General features: G+C 42.1%; 2 protein-coding genes across 9 annotated transcripts in view; one reads left to right on the top strand and one right to left on the bottom strand.

The window, feature by feature from the left end:
* RTEL1 (regulator of telomere elongation helicase 1) overlaps positions 1–7,483 on the bottom strand; it is a 110,651-nt gene extending 103,168 nt beyond the window's left edge. For 6 of the 7 annotated variants that reach the window (XR_005587562.1, XR_005587563.1, XM_039497228.1 and 3 more), the window contains exons 1-5: positions 7,372–7,483; positions 5,122–5,238; positions 2,268–2,466; positions 1,780–1,873; positions 710–791 (exon numbers count right to left, since the gene is read on the bottom strand). Coding sequence is in view for 5 of the 7 variants with exons in the window: in XM_039497228.1 (XP_039353162.1) it covers positions 710–791; positions 1,780–1,873; positions 2,268–2,466; positions 5,122–5,223 (477 nt within the window). In the remaining 2 variants the exon portion in view is untranslated. The other variant, XM_039497227.1, reaches the window with a different exon arrangement.
* Positions 7,484–7,538: 55 nt separating this feature from the next.
* Positions 7,539–14,657, top strand: part of STMN3 (stathmin 3) — a 43,270-nt gene continuing 36,151 nt past the window's right edge. The window contains exon 1 of one of the 2 annotated variants that reach the window (XM_039497238.1): positions 7,539–7,653. The gene's annotated coding sequence lies outside the window, so the exon portion shown is untranslated. Of the gene's footprint in view, positions 7,654–7,702; positions 7,977–14,657 lie in introns of those variants that run through there. The other variant, XM_039497236.1, reaches the window with a different exon arrangement.

The raw sequence follows: 14,657 nt of genomic DNA on the forward strand, positions 1-14,657 counted from the left end.
TTTCCCTACACAGCTGTACGACCAGCGCTGTAACTCCCAGCGCTGCAACTCTCAAGTGTAGCCATACCCTAAGGCAGAGAGAAAAGGGACACCAGCCATTTGAAATTTAGTCAATTTCAGGGAATGAATCAAATATCATTGCAGGGCCTACACCTGCCTACAAATCCCTGGGTCAATTTTTGCAGTTTTACAATCAGATTTTCCTCTCAGTGTTCTTCCCTTCCCTATTGATATGTAAAACACCCAAACAAACAGGGGGAAAGTGACAGACTACTCAGTTATTTTTCCCCATTAGTCTTTTTTCAGCTAAGGTAGCCCTTAACATTACATGTGACAACAGTAGGTAAAACATTTTGAATCAGGAGCATGATTTTTAAATTGATGGTGTCATTTTAAACTACTTGACCTGGGTCACTTGGCAAGCAAGTGGCAGGACTGGAAGCTGAATGCAGAAAACTAATTCACATGCTCTCACCAGTCACAGTCACAACCCCTCTTGGAAAGGTAAATCCCAGAACTTAATTCTTCACTAACAGAGCAGGACAAGAATACAAACTTTCTATAGCACTCCAACTGTACAGTCAACTAATACCTCTGAGTTTCGCCAAAGATTGTAATGAACGTCAGCGTTAGGAGTTACATGCCTTAAAGCCAAGATACGGTCACTTACACGTATGAGCTGTGCACAACTTCACTGTTGCATTCTTACCTGCATGTGGTTACTCTCCTGCCTCTTAACTTCGGGGTTAATACAAAGCTGCTCTCTGGAGCCCAACACACACACCTTTGGCCTATTTAAACAAAACACACAAATAGCTGCTATTTAAAAAAAGGGGGGGGACAAGAGAGAGAAAAACAGACTTTTGAACACATATGTTGCTAGCTTGTGTCAAGTATTTCAAATGTGAAAGTTGGCTGGGAAGAAAGTGAGTGTCAGAAATTTGGGAATCTCAAGGCTTTTCAACAGCTACATTTCTCATCTATAACATCACCTTTTTTTTGAGCAGCAATAAATTCTCAATCTTAAACATCCATAAATGAAATTATTTTGATGGGGCAGGGAGTAACCAATAGTAGCTTTTAGTCAACTCTCTCAAAAAGCACCCCCACAAAATCTAGATCCCATTATAATGCCACATCTAAATACCATGGACCTAAAAAAGAATCCTCTCGCACCATAATCTATTTTTGAGATAGCAGAGAGATTGGATTAATGATAATTTACTGCAGAAGCTGTGGCTGAAGGCAAGCATTCAAAATAGCTTTGTTAATTGAAAAGATATATCCATACAGATATGCAAGTGGTTACTAACTGACAAATTTAAAAAAACAGAACTACATGAAACAGCACCGTTGGCAGGAATACAAGCAAAATATTCTATTAACCAAGATAAACTGAAAAATCCATCTCTCCCTGAGGAAAAATATGAAGCACATTTCTTTTCATACACAAAAAAGTTCACAGGCTTGACTGGAAAACCATCTAGAAAACCACACTTGTTCAAAGGAACTTTTGAAGTAAAGGGGATTATATACAAGAAACTTTGGGATAGGAGCGAGAAAAGGAAGAAGAATAGGAAGCACAATCCTCAGCATGGGGAAAAACTACACAGTGAATGAGAGAAGTTCAATTTCCATCCATCTGCATTACGAGAATTGCATTCCAAGGGATATATCATCAGATATGTAGTCATCCAACACAATTCAAATAAAACCTGAAATGACTGGGTTTCTACTCTTTTACTCTGACTGAAAAGCATTTTCTTAATGTGTATTTACCTGTAGACTGTGCTCTTTAACTCACTGATGACCTGAGTAAGCTGAGAATGGGTTCTGGAGGCATAAATTATTTTAGGAATATCTGTGTAATAAGCTGCCAAAGGGAGAAAAAAAGAAAAAAAAGTTATTAGCACTAAACAGAAGGAAGAACTAAAGATATCATTACTCTGCTTTCCCCAGCTGGTGCTATGGTAACAGAGTGGCTTATGAAGACAGCAAAGAAATTTACAATCCAACTATTCACCTACAGGAAATGAGCTAAGTGGATATTTTTACTGCCCTGTAGCAAGGAGAAAGGTTATGTGAGACATCTTTAGATTTACATCAGTAAAAGGTAAGTGTGAAATAATGCTTTAGCTGCTAAATAATGCCATTGTGACATTCACAGGTACATGACAATGATAAAAGAAATACTAATAATCCCCTGTCATTCCTTCAAGGTTCCCAACCACGTATAACAGTCAAAGCCTGCTTGCTGGGACATTTACCTGGGATTTCAGCATCTTTGGCAGCATCACCCCAGGATGACATGGGTCTGTCAGGAAAGAGTTCCACTCCATTCATTCGCTGTGCAATTTTCCGTGCCGAGATGGTATCTTTAAAATGCTCCCGCCAAGCCAGAGTGGCACAGAGGAGGCACAATGTCTTCCCTGTACCCGTGGGACTCTCCAAAATGCCATTCACCCTCTTAATGTTGGGGGAGAAGGGAGGAAAATTTGGGGACAACTCAGAAATTTGCCTAGCATTGATCAACTTATAGTACAGTTTTTCCCAGGAAAAGAATAATCACATCACAGTACAGATTTAAGTAGCATGATATACCTTCCACTAGAAACACATATGTACATTCTTATAAGCCTGTAAAAGCTGCCACATAGAGGTACAACCTGTAAGACCCTTTACCCCAGTCAAGTATCAGAGGGGTAGCCGTGTTAGTCTGTATCCACAAAAACAACGAGGAGTCCGATGGCACCTTAAAGATTAACAACTTTATTTGGGCATAAGCTTTCGTGGGTAAAAAACCACTTCTTCAACCTAAAACACAGATTCGTGGACTATTTTATCCTTTAATTAGCACAGAAATTCTCCATACTTTGCTTAATACGTGACAAATTTTAGGTTAAAATAAAGGAAAATATAAGCTGCTGCCTTGGGCTAAAATTGGAAATGATTATAAGTTAATAGTTTAAACATACACTCCACATCACAAAATTGAATCACGCAGTATAGATGGTTTACACCAGGGAAAGAACTGTGCCCATGACCTGTTTTTAAATATCTTATGTCTGTAGACCAGACATTACAGAATGCAATTTGTTTTAAAACTTTTATGCCTGGGTTATGCATTGGCCAGGGCAAATTATGCCTAAACACTATTAAAGGCCATTCATAAAACAGGTTTAAAATGATATCTGCTTTTACATCCCAACATCAGTGGGGGTCTACTGAGCAACTAACATTGCAGCTGTGGTGAGGTTGAATGCTGGAGTGTCATGGAGAGTAAAACTTCTCCTCTTCCACAAAAGAGCTCAGAATAGGGTGGAACAAAGAAAATGAATCTCAGAAAAACTACTTTAGGCACTCCAGGGAAAGAATAATCAGTATTTTGGAAAGTGTTTCCTTATTTGTTTGACATTCACTAAGACTATATTGTGGAAATGCCAAGTATATAATACCATAAGTACACCATCATTTTTTTTAAATTAAGGACAGATTGCATGAACATAAGGACTGCTTATTTAGTTTTCTTTTCTTTTTCCAAGTTTCAGAGAGAGGGAAGAAAAAACATACCTACATTTCTGCCAAAAGATTTAACGCTATAACATTTCTGGCATTGTTTTTTTTTAATTGCATGCTAAAAAATATGTACAATTAAAAATAAAGTCTGGTGGAGTGGAAAGCAGAGAGTATATGGACAAAAAAAGGAGAAAAACTAGGTATTTTTTCATTAGTAGTTTAAATTGTGAGACTCTCCTTTCCCAGTTTGCAAACCAGATAACTAGGGCCCTACCAAACTGACAATCCACTTTGGTCAATTTCACAGCCATGGTGGTCTTAAAACTGTTCAATTTCATGATTTCAGATGTTTACAGGTGTTGTAACTGGGGTCCTGATCCAAAAGGGGATGGGGGGGGCGTGTTCTAAAGCTGTTGAAGGGGGGTTGCAAGATTGCCATACTCACTTCTGTGCTACCTTCAGACCCCAGCTCTGAAAGCAGCAGCTGCAGAGTTCACTGCAGCTAGAGAAGGCTCCTGGAGGTGGAGGTAGGTCCGATCTCCCCACTGCTGGGCAGCATCCTGGGCAGGAGCCATGGGGGAGAAGGAGCGGAAGCCCCAGAGCTCAGGCACCCTGAGCCTGATCAAGAGCCATAGAGGCCAGCAGTCCAGAGTCCTGCTCTGGAGCTGCTGCAGCGCAGAAGTGAAGGTGTATCACCCTCACTTCTGTGCTGCCTGTGGAGGTGGGTCTGATCCTCCTCCTAACAGCCGTGCAGGGAAAGGACAGGTCCAGTCCCTCCCCAGCCCAGCTGATTTTGGGGAGATCAAATTTCACAGGAGAGGGCTTATTTCACAGTCCATGACATGTTTTTCATGGCCATGAAATTGGTAGGGCCCTAAAGATAACCTTTTACATAAATTGCATTCTAGCTTCTACAAACTGTGATTTCTGATAAAGACAAGAATTAAAATTCCACAGTGAATCACCAGGGAAAAGGTTACTGCACAGCCTCTTTCTTCAAAACTATTTTTTTCACATTACAAAAACCACTTACCCGCCATGCTATACAAACAGCCTTTAAATGTTACAATACCTTCAAAACATCTGATACGCTAGTCGATTTATTTTCATGTTCATTTCACTTAAAACAACCAAACTGATTTTTTATTTTTATTTTTTAAATAAATAAAAGGGCTTGCTCTTGGCCTCGGACCAGGCCCCCTATGACTGAGAAATCCTCACAGTTATGAACCTCTTTCCCCCACACCCCTGCCAAAAAAAAAAAATCTACATTATAAATTTCACCCTCTTGAGGTACGGTGTTATATCATGGCCTGGTACTGCTTGTGGACAGAATCAAATTGTGTTATAAACACAATATAGAACCCTGGGCTAAAGCCCTATAAAGAGCAGGCTCTGTAACATGATTATAATTCAACCTGATCACAGGTGAAACCTGTCACTTGACACAGTAAAATTGCATTGTAGGTAGAAGGAATTATTTTGGAAACACTGACACTCCAAATCCTAAATTGCCCTTCCCACCCATTCCCCAACACGAATGGATCCCAAAGGAGTCCACCTGACCAGTGCTGGAAATTTACTGTAACCTCTCCCAGTGCTTACCTTCTGGAGGCACTCAAGCACTTTAGTCATGTATTCCTCCTGACATCTGTATGGTTGAAAAGGAAAGTCCACTGTGATGCCATTTAACGTTATCTTGGGCATACTTTATCTTACACACTGAAAGCACAGAAATCAAGAGCATGCTTTTATCATGTATAATTTACAGCACACAACAAGAAGCATATATGCTAAATATGTACATACTGCAACTTCTCATTAAAATCCATTGAACTTACATTTATATGGTAGAAGAGAGTATTGTCATTTCATTTTTACGCAACAATATTGCCAGCAAATCACTACTTACAACAGCTACAAAGTTCACCAGGATTTAGGGCCCAATTCTGCAAAGATCTAAGTACACTCTTGTAAGTAGTCCAATGCATGGAATGCAACTACTCACAGGAATAAAGTTATTCACAAACTTCAATCTTTGTAGAATCACACCATTAATGCGGCCACAGAATATGCCAAATTTATTATTCTATTTATGTTTGTTAGGGGCTTTTAGTGGAATAGAATGGGCAGTCCATCATTGGAAACTGTAAATAAATTGATACTGTCAATTTAGAGTTATGAGTATCCAGAGCAAGGGAGAGGTGCATGTAGATTAATGTTAAACACAGAGAGCATAAATGAGTTGGTCACCTCAAATACTCTCAGTCCTGTCAAGTCTCCCTGCTTTGGGAGAGTCCCTCCTATCTAGTCACTTCAAAGATCTGTTTCTAGAAGAATTTTGCTATTTACATCTCAAACATTTTAAATCTCACTTTTTTTTGTTGTTGTTTGTTTAAAGTGTCCCTCGTTCAAATTGCACAGGCTTCCGGCAGCCTTGCCCACCCAAGTCCTGGGATCTTGTCACTTTTGTCCCAAGTTTCATACTTTTTAATCTCCTAAGTGTGCACATGTATTGTAAGTACTTTGCACAAGGCCCTATCTGCATGAAAAAGTTGCACTGATTTGACTAAAGCTGTTGGTTTAAATGAATGCAAAAAACTGCACAGTCCCTCTTATGTCACTCTAGGGGTAGCCTCTTTAGGCCTGGCCTACACCTAAAAATGAGGTCAACCTAGATACTTCACTTAGGGTTGTGAAAAATTTCATGCGCTGTACAACATAATTAGGTTGACTTAAGTCCCTCTCCAGACACAGCTAGATCAAGGGAAGAATTCTTCCAGAGACCTATTTAGTGCCTCTCGGAGAGGTGGATTAACTAGACTGATGGAAAAATCCTTACTTCCTACATCAATGGATCTATGCTATGGTGCTGCAGCAGCATATATACAGCACAGTACAGGGTAACTACTCACATGTTCCTGGAATACTGGACATTTCAGCACTTCCAGGAACGGCATGAGTGCGCCTGCCTGCATGACCTTGGCCCTGCCAGCTGGACCTACCTGACCTTGCATGCAGAATGTGTACAAGGCCAGGTTGGTAGGGACGATGTACTGTTCAAAACGCCAGTCCTCCAACTGATACCAACACCGCCCTGTCCAGTTTTGTCCCAGTGGTGGATGGGGTCAAACCACCTGAAAAGGGAACTGTCTTGTATAAAATCAAATTAAGTGGCCTCCCTAGCACCGTAGCTGTGCCCCTGTAGTGTAGTCACTCTAAGCCAGGGGTTTTCAACCTTTTTTCATTTGTAGACCCCTAAAAAACTTCAAAAGGAGGTGCAGTGCCCTATGGACATTTTAGACATACTCTGTGGACCCCCGGGGGGCCACCCCCCAGATTGAAAACCACTGGTAAGGACAGCCTCTTGCAGACCCCTCAGCCATAGTCTGCAGCCTCTCAGGGGTCCACCACCCATGGGCTGAAACCTTAACCTGACTCCTAATCAGCTCAGGTTAAATCGCCCTGGGCCACACGGGAGCTGAAATAAGCAGATCCACGCAGAGGCTCTGCACGCCCAGGGAAGAAATACTTCAAGGCCAAGGAGGAGTGCGGGTCCCTTGTCTAGCCAGGGCCTGAGAAGCCGCACACGCTGCCTTCCCCGAGGAGCCGGCCTTCACCCGCCCGCCCGCCAGAGGCGCAGAACCGCGGCGGCCGGGTCCTACTGAGGGCCGGGGGCTGTGATGGGATCCCGAGGGCGCTGCTCCGCCGGTTACCATGGAAACACCGCGGGCGCGGAGCGGCCGGGCTAGGATGACACGGGGGGGCAGAGCCCGCGCTGCCGGCAGCGGCAGCCCCAAGGAAGAGGCCAACCCCGGAGCAATTAGTAAATGGCTCACGCCGTCCTTCCCTCACCTCCCACTCCGGCGTTCGCAAGACCCGCGCCTGATGCTCACGGGCCCGCCCGCCACAGGGCGAGGCCGTGACGCACTTCCCGAGTCCGCCCTCCGCCGTCATGCTGTGCGTCACTTCCGCCTGCTCGGTCCCGCCAGTCCTGCTCTCGCGAGGGCTGGCCGCACGGGAGGGGGGGGGTGCCGCGAGACCGAGCTGGTGTAATGAGGGGTCGCTGCTAGGAGAATGCGGGGAGACAAACCCCGTGGCGGGAAGGAAGCGAGCGGCCAGGGCCTGGCCCGGGAGGTGCCTAGTAGAGCGACGCCATTTTGGGGCTGTCCTTTGCTCGCCTCAGTGGCAGGAGCCAAGTGTTTGAATGAGCCCGACCCCTTCAGAGGCGGTTCGGCTCCCCTCAGGCAGCTCCCTGACGAGCCCCAGCGGGGTTGCGCGGCTCTTCAGCCTTACCTCAAAGGCCCCACGAAACTTGGCCTTGGCCAGCGTGTCTCTCCCACGCGCGGTTCTGCTTTGGGCGGGCGGGCTGCTCCTGTCCCGCCGCGGGTAGCTGAGTTTTAGGGGTGCGCGTGCGAGGAGGGTCAGGCCGTGCAGGATCCTGGCGCTCCCTCTTCCAGGTATCGTGTTGTCATGTCATCCCGTTGAGCGGTGTAGTGTCTGCAGCCTGAATGCTCATGCGAGCTGCCAGGTGGCTTGTGGTAGTGGGGAATATGGAAAATTCCTTTGTTTTCCCCGTACCTTCAGTTCCCTGGCCCTACTTCCTTGTCTCTGCACTTGCCCAGGAACTGCTGCAGCGGAATCTCAAAAAACGAGGAGTCCCCCAGGTTTTAGCCCATGAAAGCTTATGCTCAAATAAATGTGTTAGTCTCTAAGGTGCCACAAGGACTCCTCCTCCTCCTTTTTGCTGATACAGACTAACACGGCTACCACTCTGAAAAGTGGAATCACAGTTACTCAGACCAACGGTTTTTCTCAGATGTATATGCTCATAATGAATTCCTGAGTCACTTCAGATAGATAGGTTAGTCTAGGCGGGCCACTAAGATTCTAGTGACTTGTACATGTATGTAATAAAAGGAGATGTGTGGTTTAATTAGATTCCCAGATTTGTCTATTATATTTCATGTACTCATAGAAGCTAGAGATAGGAAGATAATATGAGCTCATCCAGTATAGCTCCCTGTAAATCATCTGGCTAATACTGATGGTGATTTTGAATTTCCCCATACTACTAGATAGCTGTTCTATAGACAAGAAACAGGACATGCTCTTATGCAGAGGTGCCACAAAAACTTACAGATGTCATCCATTTCTAGGCAATCACAGGTGCTACAGAATTTACAGGTGCTATCAATGTCTAGTCAATCGCACATATGGTACTGTCTATACAGAAGTACCCTAAATAATGTTTCATCCAATATTTGAAAATCTAGATAAAAGCAAACCTCTGACCTCTTTGCTGGCAGAGTCAGTAAAATTCTTTTTCTGGAGGTATTCAACTAGGGGAGATTACAGCTTTGCCTGGCAAGCTTGTCTTTGCATTGAAGTCATCTGGCCTATAGAATGCCTGAACTTTAGCTATTATGTTAGTGAGCTACCTATGTACAATTCACTTTAAGGCTGGGTCTGTACAAATTATTCTCATACAGAACTTAAAAACTCCAGTTTCCCAACTCCTGCAGTCATAACAAAACTATACTTAACAGAGCATGCTTAATTTATCTGTCTGGTGGCTAAGTCCATAAATGGCTATTAGCCAGGATGGGTAAGAATGGTGTCCCCTCTGTCTGTTCAGAGGAGAGATGATGATGGGGATGGAGAGAGAGATCATTGATCATTGCTGCTGTTTTTTCACTCAGGGGCACACCTGGCATTGGGCCACTGTCGAGACAGAAGATACTGGGCTAGATGACCTGGGGTCCTGACCTTGCCTTTCTTATGTTCTTATGTCCTTAATTTAGCCTTCAGTAACCCAGGCTTCCATAATTCAGTCATCCTTAACAGAGTTTGTATGTTCCATGAAGCAGAGATATTTGGCTTGCAGAGCTGAGTATCTTTAACTGGGGAGTTCTTAAAGAATGCATCATTAGGGTGAATACAGAAAATATAATGTAGATACACACCATTTTTAATTTTAAATATACCAACCAAACTGTTTAAACTTGCTGTGACTTTTAAGTCTTAATGAGATCAACAAAACATGTAAGACTTAAAATTTCTAGCTTCACCTCTTTTGAGTTTATGGAACATATAGAAAACAAAACATTCTTTTCCCACCTGTTCCTGCATTCCCTCCCAGTGTTCCACTCAAAAATTGTTCAACTGATTTTGCTCACTTTCTTGAAAAGGTGAGCCCTTTGGGGTGAACCCAAGAATACATTTGAGCCCCCCAAAAATAGGTTTGGGAAGGTGGGATAGCTCAGTAGTTTGAGCATTGGCCTGCTAAACTTAGGGTTGTGAGTTCAATCCTTGAGGGGGCCACTTAGGGATCTGGGGCAAAATCAATACTTGGTCCTGCTAATGAAGGCAGGGGACTGGCCTGAATGATCTTTGAGAGTCCTTTCCAGTTCTATGAGATAGGCATATATTATAAAACTCTGAGCTACTACAGAAAATTGTGGAAGGAAGAAGTGTAGTGGAGAGTGAAGGTTAGAATTCAATCTCTACAGTGAGTAGGGGGAGAGAACCCAGTATCACACTGTATCTCTTTGTAATTATTCTTTCTTATGCAATGAAGAGTAAAATAAACATTCTGTTGAATTGTATTTTATTGTTTGCTACAGTTTACATTAACATAATAGCAGCTACTGCAGTCCTAGCACAAACAGAAATATGAGTCAGCTTATGCTCTTGTTCAGGGGCTGATGTGACTCAGCATAAGCTGGATGCTCTCTATCTTTCTATATAATTATTTCTCTGCAGCATTTACCTTATTTGACCAACTCTGTAGCTTAGCATTGGCAGGTTTATTCCTCACCCCCCACCACTCCATTGTCTTCCAAGAACTGTAAAGGGATGTCTGGGAACAATAAACACAAACAAACAAACCATCACAATTTTAAGGGAGATGGATTTGTTTCTCGTTATGATGCCCTTCACAAGAGAACCATAGATGTTTATTAAAGCCAAAGCATATCTCCAGGAGATTATAATAATGCAGGAGATTTAAAGAATAGATTCTGTTGACTATTTCTCCAAGTCAGAGACTCAGATTTGTGCATTTCAGATGAAGGCTAACAAATAGTCTATAGATTTTGCACTGTTATATGGAGCTGTACATCTTATTGGCTTAGCTGTGCACACAAGACTCATTTTAAAATGTATGATACCTATGCCAGCTACGCTATTGGTGCTGGGAGGGGGAGGGGGATATGTGAGGGACAGATTCTTGCTAATCCCCTGAATCATTGCATTCTGCTCCATTTGCCAGCTCCCCTGTTTTATCTGCATCATCTCATACTGTATGATTTTGGGCAAGTTTCTTCCTCTGTCTGCCTCAGTTTCTTCATCTGTTAAAAACAGTAATAGCACTTACCTATATCACAGGGATTTTGCAAGGCTACAGTAATTAGAATTTGAACGTGTTTTAATAACCACAGAGCCCATGTGTGTGTTGGGTTGTTGGTTTTTTTGTGCCAGAAAACAGTTCTGTATTTCTATATGGTGAGTTTAGTGCATTTAAAGTCAACACATGAAAGTTGAAGATGGATGCTTTATCTTATACCAGAGCTTGGGATCTATTTCCTGGGCTATCCATAAGGAATAAACACATTTAGGACTAACATAATAAAGCCACTAACACCTGTAAATAGGAAATAGAGCCCAGTATACTTGCCATTGTTATATTTATGGGCAACATACCCAGGGGAGACAATATTTCTAAGTGGTTATCCCAGGGAGCAGAAAATCCAAAGACTAGAGTTGTATTCCCAACTCTGTTCACCATACAAATTTGGGCAAGTCATTTAACTTTTGTGACTCAGTTTCTTATCTGCAAGAATGGCACTTATTTACCTCCACATTAGGAAAAAAGTTGCTTTTTTTAGAATGTGTTCACTAACATATGTTAACTCACCAGTGGCAAAATCCTACCATGGACAAAGTAGTTGTTGTTTTAACAAATGGTTAAACCTCCCCACACCTTTTTTCATAAGAAAAACAAGGCCTATATACATTCAAAGTATTTTTTGTTGTTATATGCCAATAGGATTAAAGGTAATCACTCACTGTACCACCTTTAAATGGGAAACAAAACCTGGGATAGATCCTTTGAGACATGCATGAAATATATGCCCTTGCTGTTAAACTAAGCAGCCATGGTACATCTTCTAATTAGGAAACTGAGCATGAGATAAATCTTCTGCAATCTCACATATGCATGATTCAAATAACTGGTCTTTGTACCACCGGCATATAGAAACACGGCAGGAGATGTATGTAGGAAATATACACTTAACTCTAAAAATACCATCAAAGCAAGATTCTCGCTCCCACATTCTCATTCCTGGAATTTAACTCTTTTGTGGAGGAACTTCAATAGTTTTCAAGGTGGTGGTTGTTTTTTAAAAAAAAAAAACTCTCGAGGGTAATGGTAGAAGGCTAGAGCATAAGTCAGACCCCTAACAGTCTTTGCATGGCACCCCTGCCAAGTATAAATGAAGCTTTTGAATGTTCCAGGTAGTTCTTTCAAATGAAAAGCTCTCAGAAGAACTATGTATTGATTGAAGTTGGTCAACATAAAATAAAAACTTTGACTCCAGGGAAAAATAAAAAAACAGGTGCAAGAGAAACACCTCAAAAAAGAAAACCTCCAACTGCCGGAGGTTGATGAGTGAGTGGATCATGCAAGATAACATCTTTGGCGAAGTATAGTTACAAAATAAGTCATTTTCTCTTCGCTACAGAGACCATCTGTTCAAGATTCTTGCTCCTGGAGAGTAAGAATCTTGAGATGTGATGAAAATGAGAGCACAGATCAGATCAGCCATAAGGCCAATGCCAATAGTGTGAAGGTAATTTATTTTTCTTTATAGATAGAAGAGCAGATTAAAGATGCTAGTCACCGTCCTCTTGAAGAGGCATAATGGTTCCCAGGGAAACCATTTTCAAAAGACATCTTTTGTTTGACCACATAATTATTTAATTCCTTGAGATCCAGATGGGGCCAGAGTCCTTTTGTCTTTTTGACTGTCTTTCACACTCAAATTTTAATTAAATAGACCTATGAAGTAGGTGCGTAAGTAAATATTATCCATTTTTGCAAAAGGGGAAACTGATCCCTTTTCACAAAAGGGAAAGCTAAGGCTGAGAGGATAGGGGATTTGCCCAAGGCCAAACAATAAATCAGTGCTGGAGTCAGGACTAGCTCTTAGAAATTCCTGGCTTTCAGTTATGTGCTCAGGCTATTAAGTAATGCATCATTTTATTGTTTGCAACCTGTAGATGTAATGGTCTAGGTCAGGACCACTGTCTTCTTTAAACAGGCCCTTAACCAATTTTAGATGTATTTGTCCCTCTCTGAGTCAGATGCTGAATATGTAACACGTTGTAACCTTTACCAGGTTGGAGCATTTCATCTTGGATTGGTGTTTATGCAGACTGGACTACAAAATGAGATGATGGGTTTTGCCTGCAGCTTGTAGTCTCTTCCTTGAGGTTTGTCATTTGTACAGGCAAGACAATTGGAAGGAGACTCCAAGATAGAATCCAGGCTTCACTTCACATTTTCACCTGATTGATTTGATGCAGTTCCTCCTCCTGATCCAGATCTTTTATACAACGTGGCCTCATTTTCTTTCCTGTCTGAAGTGCACATGACAGGCACCAAAACTGAATCAGTCAGGATGTCCCAGTTGTTTCTTTTGCCTTTAGGGAGACATTTTCCTGATTTAGTGCTGATGTTGCTATCGCTGGTTTTTCTCTCTCTCTCAGTTGCTAAATACTGCAGAGGTACCTGCAGGCTGGCCTCAGCTGGTTTTCCTGCTAGACAATCACATTCTTTTTCTAACTTTCTCATATATTATTTATTAATTTCAGGCTGTTGCCTGAGTACCATGTACTTTTGAATTTCATGCCATACAAGGTGGACTGTCCCCTTCCATCTCATGATAATAGCTGCGATGGTCAGGAATTTTCAGGAGACAAATTCTGAGATATTCCTGGAGACATAAAAGCTCAAATTTGATATTTTTAAAATCAACATTTACAGACCGCCCTGGAAAGCAATCATTAAAAAATATGGACTGAAGGTGACGTGTCTGATCTGTACAAAAGAAGACTGTGAGAGGGAAGCTAAAACCCAAGGATGGGAGCACCAGTGTAGGCCAAGCTCCTGTGGCTGTCAGGATTTTAACTTTGAGGCAATAAATGAAGATTGATTGATAACCCATTAATTCAAAATCCATTTGTTATGAACAGATCAAGGACTAGATTCTCAGGTATGCCAAAATCCTGGTGCACCCGGAAGAAGGTGCATTATATCACCTCAGCCCCTAGTCCTGGGTGCCAGTTTGACCGTCAGCACAAATTAGAACAGCTTCTGGGATGCCCTAAATGCCATAAAAACTGTTTCAGGAAAGCTTATGCCCAAATAAATTTGTTAGTCTCTGAGGTACCACAAGGACTCCTTGTTTTTATCAAAACTGTAGTTACTCTGTATATAGTAGTATAGCCCTCTCTGACTTGAAGCTATACTACTTAGCAGCACAATTACTTTATACCATAGCATAAACTGGCCAGTGCCTTGCATACCCCACAGACAGATCAAACAAAGCTTCACTGGCTAAGTCAGCTTGGAAGACAGAAGCCTGAAAGGCACTGCACTGATATTAGCTTTAGTGACATAGAGGCAAAAAAAAGAAAGAAATGTTTTGTTTCAGCATTTTCTAAAACATTTTAATATTTCAATTCAAAACAACTTCCTTTTTTGAAATATCCTTTAATTTCATTTTTAAACATTTAAAAATGCTCAAAACCAAAATGATTCCCTCTCCCCACCCCCAACTTTTTTGAATTGCCAGAAAACCAAAAAATCCATTATTCACCCAGCTGCAAAGAAGACACTGCCCCACATGAAACTCGGAGAGGGATTGTGACTCACACTGCACTATTCTTTTGGATGTTGCAGCCAGCTTCACAGACTTGCCTGGTTAACTTTGCAGGCCAGTGCTGAGAGAAGCAGGTCCATGCCCACCATTCCTCTACTTTGGTGCGATTGCACATCTTGGGGTGCCAAGAATATTAACGTCAGTGTCATGGGCAAATTCAACTGTGTGCAATTACATTTTGCTGATTTAACA

This window comes from Mauremys reevesii, linkage group 13, assembly GCF_016161935.1.
Source record: "Mauremys reevesii isolate NIE-2019 linkage group 13, ASM1616193v1, whole genome shotgun sequence".
NCBI lineage: Eukaryota > Metazoa > Chordata > Testudines > Geoemydidae > Mauremys > Mauremys reevesii.